At 39.9% G+C, this 17,809-nt stretch overlaps 1 protein-coding gene across 2 annotated transcripts in view; it reads right to left on the bottom strand.

The window, feature by feature from the left end:
• Nucleotides 1–11,898, bottom strand: part of hsd11b2.L (hydroxysteroid (11-beta) dehydrogenase 2 L homeolog) — a 32,662-nt gene extending 20,764 nt beyond the window's left edge. Inside the window, exon 1 of one of the 2 annotated variants that reach the window (XM_018256725.2) lies at nt 10,914–11,898. In XM_018256725.2, coding sequence (XP_018112214.1) covers nt 10,914–11,190 — 277 coding nt within the window. In that variant the 5' untranslated portion in view covers nt 11,191–11,898. 2 annotated transcript variants of the gene reach the window in all.
• Between the last annotated feature and the right edge of the window lie 5,911 nt (nt 11,899–17,809).

The raw sequence follows: 17,809 nt of genomic DNA, 5'->3' as shown, positions 1-17,809 counted from the left end.
TGCTCAGCAAACTGAAAAGAATATTCTCTATTCAGCAGTGATTACATTTTCACACTATTGGTGCCTGGGATGAATATGAATCCAATTCCTAGACAGACTACCCTTTGGAAATGCTCCAGAACACTGAACAAATACAGCGGTTTGGAAAGAAGCCATCTAACTCCTAACCATAATGATTCAGCTTTTACACACTGCACTGGCTCAAGGAAACATTTTCACAGCTGTGTTATGCTGCACTTTTATTGCTCTCACAAGGAAACAGCTTATTAATCCAGCATAGTTATATATCTAAAAAGGCAGTCAAATCAAGATACCAGAATGTCTTAATTTAGAAAAATGACATTATTTCATAGTGATAGGTCAGAAGTATTATATAAACTGATTCAGTCTGCTAAAATAATCTTGAGATATATTTAAATGGTTTATGAAAAAAACATCATAGATATACAAAGGGATATACAAAGGGATGTCACACAACCGAAAGAAACATTATATTGCCTGCTAAATGAGTACATCAGTGATGACATTCTTGGAAAATATGTCCTCAAATGTTTTGTCTAGAGTTGGACAGCTTGCGCAGAGCACTGCTACTAAATCACGTATTGCATGATACCAGCTCTTAAACTAAATAAGCAAAGTCAATGTTATGGGTTCCAGTCAGTGGTAGTAAAGAACTCATCTAAAGGAGTCATATAGTATAACTAAAAACCCATTTTGTAGGAAATAATAAATACTATATGGTGTAATTATTATTATTATAATGATCCTTGTTGGAGCACCCTATAGATCTGCTGTGGGCACTGTTCATATTTCAAATGAGGGGTTGGCGTGTCCTACCAGTCCCTGCCAGAAGCACAGTAGGAGGGAAATAACCAATCATAGCCCTTCAGTCACACGAGCAAAGACAGGCTTCAGATCAGCCTAGCTGCTGATTGGTTCCTATCCTACAGAGCAGTGTGCTCTGTGCCACCAGCTCCCCTGCACATCCAGACAATTCAGCAAGCAGGAAGTGGAACAGATGGGTCCGATTAGTAGAGTGTTTGCAGAAATTTTCATTCCTTCTATAATTGAGAGTTTGATGCACTTTTTTTTTTTTAATGCTTTTATTTTTTGATGTTCAAATATAAACATTTGGTTGTATGCACATTACTCCATTTACATTCTTGTTTTTTACATAACGTCTCCTTTGAAAGAATATAATGCACTGGCACATTCTTGTTATTCACAAGTCTTTGATTTATTTTGCCAGTTTTTGCCCCAATAAACAGAACTGTTCTGTTCTTTAAAGAGATACTGACACAAAAAAATGATTTTCAATTATCATAACATTGTCTTTGCAAGAGCTTTAAAATTTCACAATAGAAGTGCTTGATGCTTTTACATTACCCTTTCAATCGCCATGTTCCTCTTTGAGGGGGCTGTCATATTTGTGCTGAAGTAGCCCATTAGTGCTACAAATTCTAGAAATTCTGACACCTTGAAAAAGGACAGTCCGACTGGCAAAGCAGTCAGGTTTAAGAACTTTCAGTGGAAAATGATCAACATGACCTATAGGCAACTTTTTATGTACATTTTGAAGAGTAGTTTTTTTAGTGTCAGTATCACTTTAAGAAGTGTTAGGTGGTTAATTTACTTCGTTTTGTGCATAAATTAGAATAGTAGAATACACCATACCATGGCTGTGATTTTAGAATGTAGGACTACCTGAAAATACCTGTACTTACAAGGTTGCTAGCCATACCCACTGCTCAGGCCTGGACTGGGAGTCAAAATAGGCCCTGCCATTACAAGTACACAGATGCCCAAACAGCCCCCTACCAGCTCACTATATGGTACCTTTCTATGGAACCATACAGCAGCCCCTCTGGCATTTGCCAGAACCCACAGATTGCCAGTCCGGGCCTGCCACTGCTCAGAGCCACTCATTTGGCGACAGCTAAACAATTGAATCAGTGCCCACTTTGGCCTCCAGTGCAACAAAAATAATATCATAATTAGAGACCTGTACAGAGGGGAGTGTGCTAAATACCACATATATAGACTATGACAACAGCACAACAGTTTGGAGCAGTCTGCTACGAGTATGAAAATAAAAGCAAAGATCTGACTGGATGAAAAGGTCAAGTGTAAAGTGTAAAGTGTTTAGTAGTACAACATGATATGAGTATAATAAGCAGTTTGTTGAGTACTTTGGGATAAGTTCAGACACATGGGGTGGGGCAGACTTATAAATTTTATCCTAAGAGGTAACAGAAGCCAAGTTAATGAATGAATGGCATAGTGGCATGAAAGTAGTTGAGCAACTAGTGAGGTGTATGAGCCTGGTAGCTGCAGGAGAATAGAGAGCTAAAAAAAGCCAGCATGTTATACAATGAAAGAGTGAATTAGAATTCTAACGGCATTTTTTGTGTTAAAGGAGAACTAAACCCCCCCCAATAAGAAAAGCCCCTACCTACTACACTAGATAGCCCCCCCCTCCCTGCTCCCCCCGAACCCCACATAGTTCATTACCCCTTAAAGTGTCCGGAATACATTGCTCACCTATTGCTGCAGAGTGAGCTCTGTGAAAGTGCCGTGACTTGCTGAAGGGAAGGAAGAGGACCCAAAAGAAGACAGAAGATATGGAAGATTAGAGTATTTGGGTTTTTAACCCCAAATTCACTGATTTGAGTTTTTTCCATTTGAGTTTCCATTCATAAATCAGAAAACATTTTAGTTGTGAGTTTATTGGAGGTATAAAAAAACCTCACAAACGTCTAAAACTCGACCTTTGATTAAAAAAAAACCTAAATAAACCCAATAGCAATATGGATTTCTGTCAGTTTAGTTATCATCCATTATATGTAAATGTTTTATTATTAAAAAGAAAAATTGTATTATTTTACAAAATTGTAATCATTTGCTTAAAACAGACTCAATAGGAGATGACCTCCACGTAATTTTGGATTTCTGGATAAGAGATCCAATACCTCTAGCCACTATTGTCTACATGCAAGTCCCTTAAAGGGGGTTTTCACCTTTAATTTAACTTTTAGTATGATGTAGATAGTGATATTCTGAGACAATTTCCAATTGGTCTTTTTTTCTTATTTGTGGTTTTTGGGTTATTTAACTTTTAGTCAATTGGCTTTCTAGTTTGCAGTTTCAGCAATCTGGTTACTAGAGTCCAAATTACCTTAATAGCCATGCACTGATTCGAATAAGGGACTGGCATATGACTAGGAGAGGGTCTGAATAGAAAGATGAGTAATGAAAAGTAGCAATAACAATACATGTATATTTCAAAGATGGAAAGAGTCAGACGAATAAGACAAATCATTCACAACCTATAAAAAAAGAAAAAATGAAGACCAATTGAAAAGTTGCTTAGAGTTAGCCATTCTATAACATACTTAAAGGTAATGTAAAAGTGAACCTCCCCTTTAACTGTGCATCATTTCTGAGGGTCAAGTAAGAAAACCTGTGGGGACACCAGGGGCCTTGTATTTACTCCTGTGCAACTAGCACAATGGAGAAAACAGAAACATAGAATGTGATTTTACTGGTTGATAATTACTTGAATGCATGTTGAAAAAAGTATGTAAAAATAACTATCATTCCCTGTCTGATTTGTGAAAATGCTCTCTGATTTTCTTTAAGAGAGGATTATTATGAAGATAACACATTAATATGTTGTGGGGAACATTTAAACAATTTTATTACTTGCATCAAAGGATAACTAATGTATGAATTATCAATTGGGCTGTTATAAAGATTGGCTGTGAAGAACAAATATGGCATCTATAAGAAAGGGGTAAGAGCTGCTTTGTAAACATTGTATATTGGGTTTTCTTTTCTTGTTTTGTGAGTGCCAATTCATAATTTTGAAGTTTAAACATATTTATTTATGTTTATTAACTCCATTTCAACTTCAGAAAAATTTTGTTCTATTACAGAAAACACGGTTATTTAAGTTTATGGGTGGGACAATTTCTATGGTTTTATTCTCTTCCCAAAGAGCTGCTAGAAGGCCTACACTGATTGCATATCTCATCAATGCAGCCCATCCTGACTCAAGATGGCAATCGGACCAGTCCCTGGATCAACTTGTACTATGAGCTATCTTCCATAACCCTATATGTGAGGGACACTTGCTAAAAAGCCATCCAACCCCTTCTTAAAGCTATCTAATGTATCAGCCTGTACAACTGATTCAGGGAGAGAATTCTTCACAGCCATCACTGTAAAAAAAAAAACCTTTGAATATTTAGGCAGATATGCTAGCATATCTAATATTAGATCTACTATCAGTAACACCCCAATTGCTTTCCTGTTCCTTTGACCTTTTTAATTTCTTAAGTATCAGAATATAAATTCCAGATTTTTATTTTCCTATTTAACTGTGCATGTGTTATTTTTGGGGAGGTTATAGGTTCACATACAGACTAATGGTTTTAACATTTTCTGTGGTATAAAGTGATACCATTGGCTTCATACTTGTAGATTTCCAGGATACACTTTTGAAGCCAAGCTTCACTTTACATACATTTCCTGTGGGATGCATTAAAGTTCTTGGCTGGTGAATTTCAACTGTATTTGACTGCTGACTTTTCTTTATTAAGACCTATTTATCCTGTCTCTTTTCTGGGTTATACAAAAAAAAACCTCAAATTCATTTGAGATGCATAAAAGTTATATAACAGTGACTGAGAACAGATCTTTCTGAAAGAATGCTTTTGAGTCTCTTTAACTGTGAATATTAATATGTTGTAATGTTTTGCAGCTCATAATGTACTGACATATTCCAGATCTTTCCATGTAATATAGTTCTGAACTGAAAATTGCTATTGGATGGCTCCTGGCCAGGTGGAAAAATCCTGTCCAGTAGGGTTAATTAGTCTTTTTTTCTAAGTAGATAAGGGGTGATGCGTAAAGGGATTTAAAAAGCAGTTGTTGTTTAGGACCTTCATTTTGGAAACAGAAAAGGCAATAAATTTTGTTTACCCAGTGGGTAGGAGTCATAAGCACTGTGAAGGAGCTCCTTAGGAGGAGATATACCTGGGGTATATTTATCAAAAAATGAAGTTAGAGATCACCACAGTCCGCTAGAGTGAAATACTGCCTCTCTCCATTCATTTCTATGGGATTTTTAAAGGAGTATTTATCAAAGGGTGAACTTTCACTTTCACCCTTTGATAAATACGCCTTTAAAAATAAAGTTAAATATATCCCTGGACACTATTGAGGAATATTATATGGTCTGAAGGGGAAGTTTTGCGAAAGTATGCCTGTAGAGTCACCACTGCACTTGGACATTAGTCTTTAGATATACATTGTTACTTCACAGAAATTTCAAAAGATTTCTGGAAAAAAGGCAGGAAAATTACAATTAATTCATCATCTGTTTTATCCAAAGGGCTCTTTGCTTAAGGGCAGAGATACACAGTCATATTCAGGGAGATTAGCCACCCAGCAACAAATCTCCTCTTCGCGACTAATCTGCCTTCCCATTGGCTAAAATGTAAATCGCCGGCAGGGTGGCACTCGGAGCGCTTCATTTTCCATCTTTTCTTTGTGAGGCAACTTTGGAAAACGAACCGCTCCGAGTACCATCCCGCTGGCGACTAATCACCCCCCAAATTTGACCATGTGTCTCTGCCTTAATACAGTCCATGGGTATACCTTATGTGGCCTGACCTCTCTCCCTCTCCCACTGTGGAGACCCTCCACAGTGGGTGCTTGCTTTCTGTTCCTGGCCAGTACATGCTTACTGCTTGTTGGACTTGAATATCTATAGTAGGGTCTGGTGGCAGTGGGCAGAATTTAGCCAGTATGTAGAAAGGCCAGGGTGTGCTGTGGAGAGGGAAGATATACTTTTGTGGTTTTTGCTATGTATTAAACACTATAAAGGGGCAAGCATGGGTAAGGCTCAGGGAGTGCGGTCCTTTTAATGAGACAATTATATTGATTCTGTGACAGACAAGGGTGGTAAAGGATTATTTATTCAGTTGCATAAGGTCCAGGGGTAGAGAATTGTCTGATATGGGAATTTATGGAGATACACAATTCTACTCCATGTTGTTGCTAAAAGTATGGGTTGTGTGTTTTTGGGGAGCCCCCTTATATTTTAGTGTTGCATGTGGGTGGGAATGACATAGGTGAGATTCCAATAAGAGATTTGTTAAAGCCCGTAAAGTAGGACTTGTTTAAGTTAGAGAGATAGGATGGTTTTCAGGGTGTCTGCAGATAGATCCAAGATTAGTTTCAAAATAAATTTGGAGGAATGCTAGATTACAAGGATTTATTTCAGTGGGGCTTTATTCAGACACTTACATTGGCTTTTGGAAAAGTAACATGTTCGTTTTTATTCTAGACAGAGTAAAAATTACAGATCTTGGATTAGACGTGTTTAATTTTTCACCTTAAGGTGGCCATACATTAACTGATACTATGCTCCCCAACATACAAATCGTCCCACAGGCTGAATGTACGAAGAGTACAGTATACGGGAGTATACATTGCAGGTGTAAAAAGGAACAGTGCTATCCAACCAGTGACCCAGGGGCTGGTATACTTTGTACAGCCTCAACTCTCTACCTTTCCCACTGTGAAGTCCCAAGTCCCACCCTCTCTCCTCTGGGCAAGGAAAGTGCTTAAAGTCCCCTACACCTATAAGACCACCCAGTGCCATTTTATGCTGGACATTAATTACTGTGCCATTTAATGTTGAACAGTCAGTCTCTTGTAGTTTGGCCTTAAAGGAGAACTAAACCCTCAAACTAATGAAAACCCCTACCCTCCATAGTCCCCCCCTGCACAGGTGTTAATACCTGTAAATGCCCCTAAGTCTTTAATTACGCCTCAATGCAGAGTCAGCGCAGCGGAGCTCAAGGGCGATATCTTCACCGATAAGGGAATCTTCTGGTCCCTTCGGCAATTTCCATGGCTGTCAGCGCATGTGCAGTTGTTTGGGACAAATTGCTACAATGCATGCACCTATACACTGCTTACTTACTGAAGACTCCCGAAGCGGTGAAGATGGTGCCCGTGAGCTCCACTGCGCTGACTCTGCATCGAGGGCTTATTAAAGACTTAGGGGCATTTACAGGTATTAACACCTGAGAGGGGACTATGGAGAGTAGGGGTTTTCATTAGTTTGGGGGTTTAGTTCTCCTTTAAAGGTAGCTGTGGTAACATAGGATTGGCCTAAAGTGGGTGTGGTTTCAAAACTGGGAATGGTCAACACTGGCTTTCATCATTATCGTCCCTCCACCACATAGGTCATAACATTTCCTAATTATGGGAAGGCAATCTCCCATAGTCTCCATTTTAATCAAATGTAATAATAAAACAGTATAACAGTATTGATCCCAAATAACATATAATTAATCCTTATTGGAGGCAAAATAAAAGCTATTGGGGTTATCCAAGTATGATAAACCAAATTATCGAGAGATCCTTTATACAGAAAACCCCAGGTCCCAGGCATTCTGAATAACAACTCCCATACCTGTATATCATTTAAAGGAAAACTATACCCCCCAAACAATGTAGGTCTCTATAAAAAGATATTGCATAAAACAGCTCATATGTAAAATCCTGCTTCATGTAAATAAACCATTTTCATAATAATATACTTTTCTAGTAGTATGTGCCATTGGGTAATCATAAATAGAAAATTGCCATTTTAAAAAATAAGGGCCGCCCCCTGGGATCGTAGGATTCACTGTACTCACAAACATACCAAACAAACCATACATGTTAGGTCACATGAGCCAATTAACAGACAGAGTTGTGTCTTTTGCTTCAACACTTCTTCCTGTTACAGTTAGAGTTGTAGTATTTCTGGTCAGGTGATCTCTGAGACCGCACAGACACCATCACGCAATGGTGGCTCAAGGCAAGAGATGTAAAAGGGCAAGATTTACTTAAATATATATTCCAGTTTGGTAAGATTCTTTAATATGCCACTTAATATGATGAGAACTATCTGTTGCTTAAGTATTCATTTCCGGGGTATAGTTTTCCTTTAAGGGAGTTATCCTGTGACCACCACAATGGTGGTTAGTAGCTTAGTAGGGTTATCATTTGACATACAGCCAGCGACTTGGGATTAAAATCTAGTTTTACTGTTTTTATTTATTCACATTCTTGTTATTTAACAATTTAATGTTACGTATTCATTTTAGGGATATACCGAATCCAGGATTTGGTTCAGGATTCAGCTAAATCCAAGCCTTTTTCAGCAGGATTCGACCACAACCAACTGCCTGTCCAAACCATATCTGAATCCTTAAAATCACGTGACATTTTGGCACAAAAAAAGGTTCTTTTTGACAATTCATTGCCCATATATGCATATGCAAATGAAGGCTATAATCAGTTTGTAATTCACCTGAATCTGTCATGAACAATTCAGGTTTGCCCGAATTCAGGTTTGCCCGAATCCCAAAATAGCACATTTGGCAGATCCCTAATTGATTTATTATATCATGTCATGTGGGCATTTTCATTACCTGTGCAATTGTAATGTGTGTAAGTAGTCTGTTATTTTTATGTCAGACAATTATTAGTGGAATTTGCTATGTAGCTATGGGATTGGAGCATAAGAGAGTGATTGTTAGGCAAGGGAGTCCATTTTGGACAGAGAAAAGTCCCACCCACCTAGGTTTGCCACCTTTTAAAAAATATCATACCAGCCAGGATGTGCAGAGGGTTGGTCAGAGGGGGATGGAGTGATGGCATACAGGGACGTAGCGATGATGTAATAGGTGGGCCATGGACAGATTCTAGAGGTATCTGGACCAAGTCTACCCAAGTAAGCTACTAAATAGCAACACAAGCTCCCATGTAAGGTTCAAAATAGCTGCTGGGCCCACTTCTCATGGATACCCTGGAATTCTTACAGTCTGTCTTGTTTGCCTGGTACAAAACAGGCTGAGCTGTGATTAGCAATAACAGTGTACACAGGACTGGATTTGTGGAGAGGCCACCAAGGCCCAGGCCTAGGGCGGCAGGATTTTAGGGGGCAGCATGCTGCCCAACCACACCTACATTGGTTCAGAAACACTGGGGATGCACAGGAGATAAGATTTTTTAAATTTTCCTTGCACCAGTCCCGATGATGAAAATTTGAGCCAATAAAAGAGAGGGGACGGGGTGATGAACGACAGCGGCCTAGGAGCGCCCACTATGTAAATCCGGCCCTGAGTGTACAGTCTTATCCCAGCATATATGCATCTCCAATCCAGCATATCTACTACGACTCCCATCAGGAGTTGCTTAATCGCTAAGCATTCCAACTGGACCAAGATGTCAATCCAATGAATGTTGGGGAATTCTTACCAGCAGAGACTGAGCAAGCCTGTGCTATAAAGCTTTCTGTGGGCGGACTCATATTTTTATTGTTTCATTTTATTGTTAATACTTTGGTTGTGATGAAATTGATTTACTTTCCCTTGAAATTGCAATGCTTAAATTAGTTGGCGTTTCAGTTGTAAACAATGAAGGGAGCCAAGTACTTTGCTCCATGTGGACCATCTTAAATTCCAGACAGTATAAACTGATCATAGATACAAAGGTGAGTAAAAAGACAAGTAATAAAAATAGCAATAAAAATATATTTGTAGCGTTACAGAACATTTGTGTTTTAGATGGGGGGTGAGTGACCCCCATTTGAAAGCTGGACAGACAAAAAATGAAGACCAGTTGAAAAGATGCTTAGAATTAGCCATTCTGTAATATATTAAAAGTTATCTTAAAGGTGAACCACCCCTTTAAGACAGGAGATGCTAGGGGAGGTTTTGAGGCACAATGCAAAAATATACTAAGCAAATCATCCAGCTGAAAACCACTGGGGAGAACACTGAAACTCTAAAACCAGTGCTTATTCTTCTATATTGCAAACGGTGGCATCTGCACTGTGGTTATGTAAAAGTTTATTTAATTTACTATTTTATATGATACATGTAGCTATTCAGGGTAAAAATTGAGACTTACACATCATGTTAGGCCTTGGTTGAAGTTTTAATATTGTGTAATTGTGCGAAGGCTGTTTCTGTCTATACAAGTACAAGGTACTGTAAGTGGGTAAAGGGATTATATGTACTACTAGAACGAGTAAGAAAAAAGAAAACCCATAAACAGACCTACTAACATAGTATGCACACAGAGAGCGAGAGAGAGTCACAGCCCTGCAAATTGACTTTAGTCCCTGTCATTTAGGCTAGGGGCAGATGGGCAGATTCGGGGAGATTTGACTTTCCATTGCCTTCCGTCTGCTATAATGAAGAATCACCTGCACCATTGCACTCGTGGCGCTTCGATTTCTGAAATCACCTGAAGTTGCCTCACGAGGAAACCGGGCGATTTCAGAAATCGAAGTTCTGCGAGTGCATTGCGCTGGTGTTTTCTCATTCATGCAGGCGGAAAGCAGGAAGAAGGCAGTTCGGGGGGATTGTCGCCCAGCAGAAGAGGCGATTAGTCGTCAGGTGACTAAATCTCCCCGTCTGCCCCTCTCCTTAGAAAACTCACACAGTCTACAATCCTCCATATCTGAACCAGGAAACAAATAGACAAATAGCCACTTGGCACTTAGGATGTGATGGATATGATACTCCTGACCTGTCACTTGTCAGGGGCAGTTGGGAAGCTGTCAGGGACACACTACTCAAGCCTGGGAATCCCAACTGATTCCCTTTCCCACCACAAGGGACTGCAGTTTCCTGAGCAGGTCACACCTCCGGCAGCAGGCGTGTAATTGGTGGAGATGGGAATACATAGAACCATGTGGAGTTGGACTGTACTGTACACGCACTGTGTATAACGTGCAATGAAGCATGCAATGGAATATAACGACTCCAGAGCTCCCTCAGGTAATACGTGTGTCTCGCCTGGCGTTCATATTAAGGTACTTACGGGAGAGGGCCACTCACCTGTGATGAAGACCACTTTGGCCTCCACTGGCAGGGTTTTCCTTGGGGAGACGATGCCCAGGACATACCAGCAGGCTGAGCTGAGGAACAGGATTCCTAGAGCGATAGGAAGATACAGGTGGCAGAGCCATTCGATAAGCACCAGCAGCACCACGTAGAGCAGCAGCGCCGGGGTCAGCACCACATCAGAGTTGGAGAACCTTAGGAAACCCAGAAGAAGGAAGGAGAGCCACACAGCCCCGTAAGCCCAAAGCGACGGACAGGCGGCCAGCTCCATTTCAAAAGTACAAGGGGAGTTGTGGAAAGGAAGAACAAATTAGAAAAGCGAGAGCTTTAATTGATAGAGAAATAAAGCAAAGCTCAAGATTCCTGCACAAAGTCCGCAGCTTGGAGCGCACCCCTACTTGCGCCTATTTATAATCGTTCAGCCATCACGGGCGGGGGGCGTGGCTACAGCTAATCTGCACGCCAATGACCTGCAAGTTCCCCTTTCTCCCCACAAACTTCTCTGGCTCTCGCTGCGATTGGGCACCTCGCTCCGTCTCCTTCCACCTTGGTGCTGGCCAAGTTGGCAGAACACACACAGGTGGGCACCAAGGAGACGAAACGCTGCGTTGCTTGTTCAGTCCCTGGCAGGAGGAGCAGCAAAGGGAGTTTATTGTTATGCTGGAGGCAGCTTGGCTCCTGTTGTACAGGTGTGTGGGACAGTCTCTGCCTGGCAATGGGCGCGCAACGGTCCCAGGCTGAAGTTAGTAGAGGCCTCGGATTCATCAGGCAGAAGACTGGCGCGTACCACACGAGCTTATTTTAGTTCAGCGCTAAACTTCATCGATATCTTTGCGTCCTAATTCTTGTAAAGGGAACATTCGCGTCCCTTGTAAGGGGAATATGCCGCATCTGCTGTATGCTGAACGCATTTGTGCGAACTTTCTATTTCTTCCTGGAATAGCCATGGGGAAATGAATTGGCTTTAACTTTCTACCTGCCTAAAATGGCAGCTGAGGAGAAGATAATCAGTGACCTTAGTGCTTGGGCACGTGGGCATCAGTTATTTGCTGCATTCACTGAAATAGCTACAATGGAAAGTAATTCGCACTTGTGCGTTAGATTGCGCCAGGAGATGCTGGTTTCTGTCCTCCTGACGAAGGTGAAACTAAAAATATAAATCGGATTTTTATAGTTTTTTACTGGGAGGAAGGTTAAAGGAGATATAAAACTTGATTAAAAAAAAATAGACTAGACATGCTGCTCATTATATTTTAGGTTTATTTACCAACCCATAGTCACCACAGCACTGTAGCAGTGAAGCTCCAGAAATGTCCACTATGGCTCCCCATCTCCTGTCTTGGTTCACCACACATACGGCTATTTCTTTTTTCAGATTTTTAAGCCAGGCTGAGGGCCAAAAAGCTGCCTACTCTCTCAGCTGGCAGTTTTTATCAGCCTGTGTATGGCCACCTTAAAGGAGAAGTCAACCTGTATGGGGAAAAAACCCTCCCCTGTGTTTGCCGGGAGGGGCTACACAAGGGAGGGGGGGGGATTTTTCCCGTACAGGTTGACTTCTGCTTTAAGATTCATTACATGGCAGCTCAGAAACCAGTGTATTATACATCAGAGTTTATTCATCAGCCTTGTAGCATCCACTTCTCACTATACGTTCTTGCCCATCTCCTCCGCTACTCTCAGGGCCACCATCTTTTCACACCATCTACATCCACTGCCACCTCCCGTATTAAACCTTTCTATCTTGTTGCTCCTTAAGTCTAGAATTTCATCCATGAATTCCTCAGTAAGGAGCGTTCTCTCAATCTCTTCAAGAAAAAACTCAGATTCTACCTTTTGGAGCAATAGAACATTAGTCTAGTCCTGGCAATTAAGGGACAATGCCTTTACCTTGAGCACTTTTGCCCCCCAAATATGTGCCTGTATGTTGTCCACCCAATTAGATTGTAAGCTCTATGGGGCAGGGACCACCTTCCTACTATTTCTCTTACCACATGGCACTTCAAAACTGTGTATATATATATATATATATTTATTATATTACTTGTCCCTGTGTGTCCTTATATATCGTTAGATTTTACAGAACTGCTTTTCCATACAGTGCATTATAAATAAAGTTATAAATACATACAGGCAAACCTTGTTTTCTACTTGATTTTCCTCACAAGTTTAACTTCTTAACAGCTATGCATAATATACTGAGCAAGCATGGGCATCCACAGAAAATTTTCCTGGGGGGGGAACACAGTTACCCTTACACACAATAACACTAACAATTAAGTTTACACACATACATAGATACACACAAAGACACTCACATATACACTGGCATTCACTTGCAGACAGATTCACACTCATCTGCCCTGGGAAAGGAAGCTGCTTTATGAGGAAGAGATGCTCTACTCTGGTTCTCTCATTCTTCACAAATTTGAGGAGCAGAAAGCAACTCACAGAGGAAAGAAGCTTACCCCTATGTGCATAAAATGTGACAGGCCAATCAGCTGTTGCAAGGAACATTTTTTTTGGAAAATTACACACTGTATTTTTATCTCCAGCTTCTCTTTACGCATGTATGTGTGGATGAACTTGAGATGTGCCGCATTGGTTTTCAATTGGAGTATACACATAAAATCTGAAAGGTGGTGGAGGAGAAGCAATGGGAATACTTTTTTATTTTGCAGAAACAAATTCCTCATCACCCTTAAGAGCATATATACTAAAACTTGAGTTTTCTCATCTATCTCTACCAAAGGTCTCCATTATATGTTGTGTTTTCATAAGAGATCCCATAATTGCTGAAAAATATTAAGTATGAGAGTCACGTGGCAAAATTTCTGTTGGTATAAGTTCTATGAGAAAATGTATATTCTAATTTGCATTGGAGAAATTTGTATGCCAATGTAATGTTAATTTGCCAAAGCTTGTCATACTTTCCTTTTGTTAAATTGGCTATGTTGTAGCAAATTTAGATTTTTTGTGAAAATACTCAAAATTTTAAATGTTGCCCTTTAGTAAATATGCCCCTTATAGTCTGAGAAGAACAATGACCTCAAGGACAGATCCCATATCTAGCCTTTCCTCCTACAGCCAACAATCTCATCCATGTTCTTGTCATACTGTATGCATATACTGGAACACACTTTTATTTAGACCCTGTCTAACTAAACCCTCTCCAGGTCATCATGAGTATTGTTGCTTGTGGAATGGCCACAAAGGCCCAGGCCTACAGTGGTGCAGTTTTAGGATTGGCATGTTGCCCAGCCTCATTGGCCGTTTGTGAGCACACAGGACATTTTTACAGTTTGAATCTCCCATATGCTCAGTCTACCTGCAGCCAGGAGGCCAATAATTGCACCTTTTAAAAATCTGGTTCTGGCTCTTAGGCCCACTTCCCACTCCACAAATGCTGCCTCTCTTTCTCTGCCAGTCCTTGTACTGGCTACCTGTTATACACAGAATTCACTTTAAAGGGGACAAATAGCATATCTTTTGACAATGCAGCAAACCATGTAAAATCGAAGAGTTTTTATTTTAATACTTTTTGGGTCAAAATCATCTGTATTAACTTGAAAATTGTGCTCAGCCCACCTCCTTTGCAAGCTTCCTGTCGGCACCGGCAACTTCTGCCCAAATTACACAGTAGCAGCCACTGAGGGAGGAGAAGACGTGTTTGTGATGTCATACTTGGTCCTTCCCTGTAGACATCGGATCACCCTTACTGTTTGTTTTCCTTTCCCTGAACTGCTCCTTTAGGTCCTCTCTGTCCTGTTTGTTTCCCCCCTCCCCTCCCTGCACTTTCTCTTCCCTGTTCATTTAACCCCCTCTCTGGCCTGATTAGCGGCAGGTCCACAAATGCCCGGGCCAAGGGCGGCATACAGTAAGGGGCAGCATGCCGCCCAGTCGCATGGTCATTCGCCTGATTCGGGATCGCTAAGAGCTCAGCACTTAGCGATCCGGTAGGAAAGGGATGCGCATGCGTACGATCCTAAAGGAGGGGGCGCCAGAGGATGCTGGCCTCTGGGCGCCCTCAGGAGAAAACCGGCCCTGGCCCTGTTCATTGTCCTTTCTTCTCCCCCCTCCCTTCACTGCTTGTTCCTCTCCCTTGCCCTGCTATTATAGTGGGGGGAAAAAGAAAAGCAAACTGCTGTATAAATAAAACATAATCTGCTACTAAAAGTATTTTATTCTTTTCTGGGGGCAATGTGTATCAGGAGTTAGTTTAAATACCATAGTCATTTTCTACACAGTACTAAGTTGTATACAAAAAGCAACCAACACCTTTTGGCCTTTCCTTTGTACTCCCCGCATATGTTATATGTTCCAGAACATCAGCTGCACTTAAATTTTTGCAACTCCCTGCACCTGATCATACATTGTTCCAGAACAGCTGCATGTATTCCCTTGCAACTCCATACATCTGACCATAAACTTGTTCACAACAGCTGAATTTTCCCTTGCAACTCCCTGCATCTGATCATAAATTGTTCCAGAACAGCTGCATTTATTCACTTGCAACTCCTAGCACCTAACTGTAAACTGTTCCACAACAGCTGCATTTTCCCATGTAACTCCCTGCACCTGATCATAAATTGTTCCGGAACAGCTGCATGTATTCCCTTGCAACTCCCTGCACCTGTTCAGTTTGTATTAAACTTCACATCTATTGCTCTATGTTGAACATTTAAGGTATATTGTTATACGTGAATGATCAGGCAGCAGTGTAAGACAGTTATGTGCAGGCTGGGAACACACAGGACAGAGAGTGGGAGGGGAGAGATTTTGCTGCTACAGCAAAGTTTAGCCTGTCAGTCAGTGATGTGACTACTTCCTGTGAGAGAATGAACAGACACTCCCAATCTTCATTTCAGCCCAGACTTGGAGCAGAAAGGATCTCTCTCTGAAGCTCTGATATAATGACTGTTTTAGGAGGTAAAATGCTTTCAAAACTTTTTATTCTGCAGCAACAGGAAGGATGAGTAATATATCTGAATATGAAGGTTATATAAAATGTCTCCTGTAAGATTTTTGTACACACTTAACAAAGCACTCAAAATATTGCACACCCATATAAATATAACCTTTCTAATTACTAAATACACCCTGATGGAATAATGAGAACAGCCCATCCTGTTTTTATAAAGTTCTGGTAAGAAAATTACCAACAACCCCTAAGAGGCCCATTTTTTGACCCTAAGTACTTTAGCACTTGCATCTGGAGTCAAATTAACCATTGGATCTGATAACCAAAATGTTCTGTTGTTTTGTCTGATTTCAGGGAGTATGTGAAAAGCTATGGGATTTTTTTAAAGAACTGGCTAAACAAATTTTAAGACTATATATATGTCCGATGTTGAACAAATTGCATATTGCTTTTTTTCATAATTAGAGATTTCTTGGCAAATATCACCTTTTTATTACAAGCATAGTTTTAAAACACACCTTTAAAAAGCTCTGGCATAAATTCAGAACAAATGTCAACACTGAGTCCTAAAGCATGTTGACTCTGAAGTGGAAATTGGCACTGTTAGTAAGTCACTGGTGGTTACCAGGATCAGTATTGACCCTTTATCCCAGCAACAAATGAACAAATGAAAACGTTTCACCCTAGTATATAATTAATATAACTGGTATTTAGAGGGCAACCACCTCAGTTTCATTTTCTGACTGATTTGCCAAATTGGATTCAAGGATATGTGTTTTAACAACTTAATTGCCATAGATCATAAATCTTATGATGTGCAGCAATAGTGAGCAAGGGCGTGGACATAATGCTATTAAAGCAATCCTTTGTTTACCTTTCACACACACTTTAAATACAATACAAATACATACATAAGATAATTTAGCACAATACCTACACAGTGCACCTGGTGGAACTTACATTTTAACTACCAATGAAAGATTTGATTGGTTTTATTAAATTTGCATTATGCATCATTCTGGAAAACATTTTACCATAACAAGTTTGCTTCAATATTTAAAATTTAGGGGCTCTACATACAATATAGTTTTATAGCGGCAGATTTATTAAGGTTTGAGTTGTGTTTTCCATGAAAAAGTTTTCAAGTTTTTTTTGGTCATAACTCACATTTTTTTGGGTTAAAAAAAAACCCCTCAAATTTATTGTTTATTATACCCCGACTCTGGAAATAGCTAAATAATTACATAAAAGCTTTTTGGTGTACACAAAATAAAAAATATTTGCCTGTTATAAATTCAACTGAACTGTGTAAAAATATATGGTTTTCTGGAATCAGCAGCTATATAGGCATCTAACTACACAGAAAGTAATGGAATATATTTTGGCAATCCAATGCATAAAACGGGCATAAAAGACATTTACGTTTATGATGTTTTATCATTGTTGCTATGAGATTTGTAGGAGCAGGTGAAAGTAGCGTTTACTGTTTCATAAAAATAGGTGGGTTATTTACTAAAAGTCAAATTTAGCTCTTAAAAAAATCTTTTTTTTATGAAACCAAGCTTGACCAGACTCCCATCCGTGATTTTATCTTATTTGTTAATAAAATAACTCAAAAAAGTCGGGTTGGGAAAAGACTTGAGCAAAAACGAGAATTGTATGAATTTTTCAGGTTTGACACCCGAATCGCTCAATTTTTTTGGGTTGTCATCTGAAAGCCCTGAATTCTTTAGGATTATCAGACAAAACTCAGCACAGATCACAAAATCTTCAAATTGTAAAAAGGACATCTGCCATTGACTTCTACATGACTTCTGCAGGTTTTAGATGGCAGATTTCTGGATTTGGAGTTTTAGCAGCTTCGGGGTATAATAATATAATATGGGGTATAATAATAATATGGTTTTTGACCGGAAAAAATAGAGCTTTAGTAAATAACCTCTAAAAATCCCATAAAAATGTTATAGAGGGT

The sequence above is a fragment of the Xenopus laevis genome, chromosome 4L (genome assembly GCF_017654675.1).
Source record: "Xenopus laevis strain J_2021 chromosome 4L, Xenopus_laevis_v10.1, whole genome shotgun sequence".
NCBI classification, from domain to species: Eukaryota; Metazoa; Chordata; class Amphibia; order Anura; family Pipidae; genus Xenopus; species Xenopus laevis.
The sequence above is the reverse complement of the archived record's forward strand: the minus strand, read 5'-3'. Positions and strand labels throughout refer to the sequence as shown.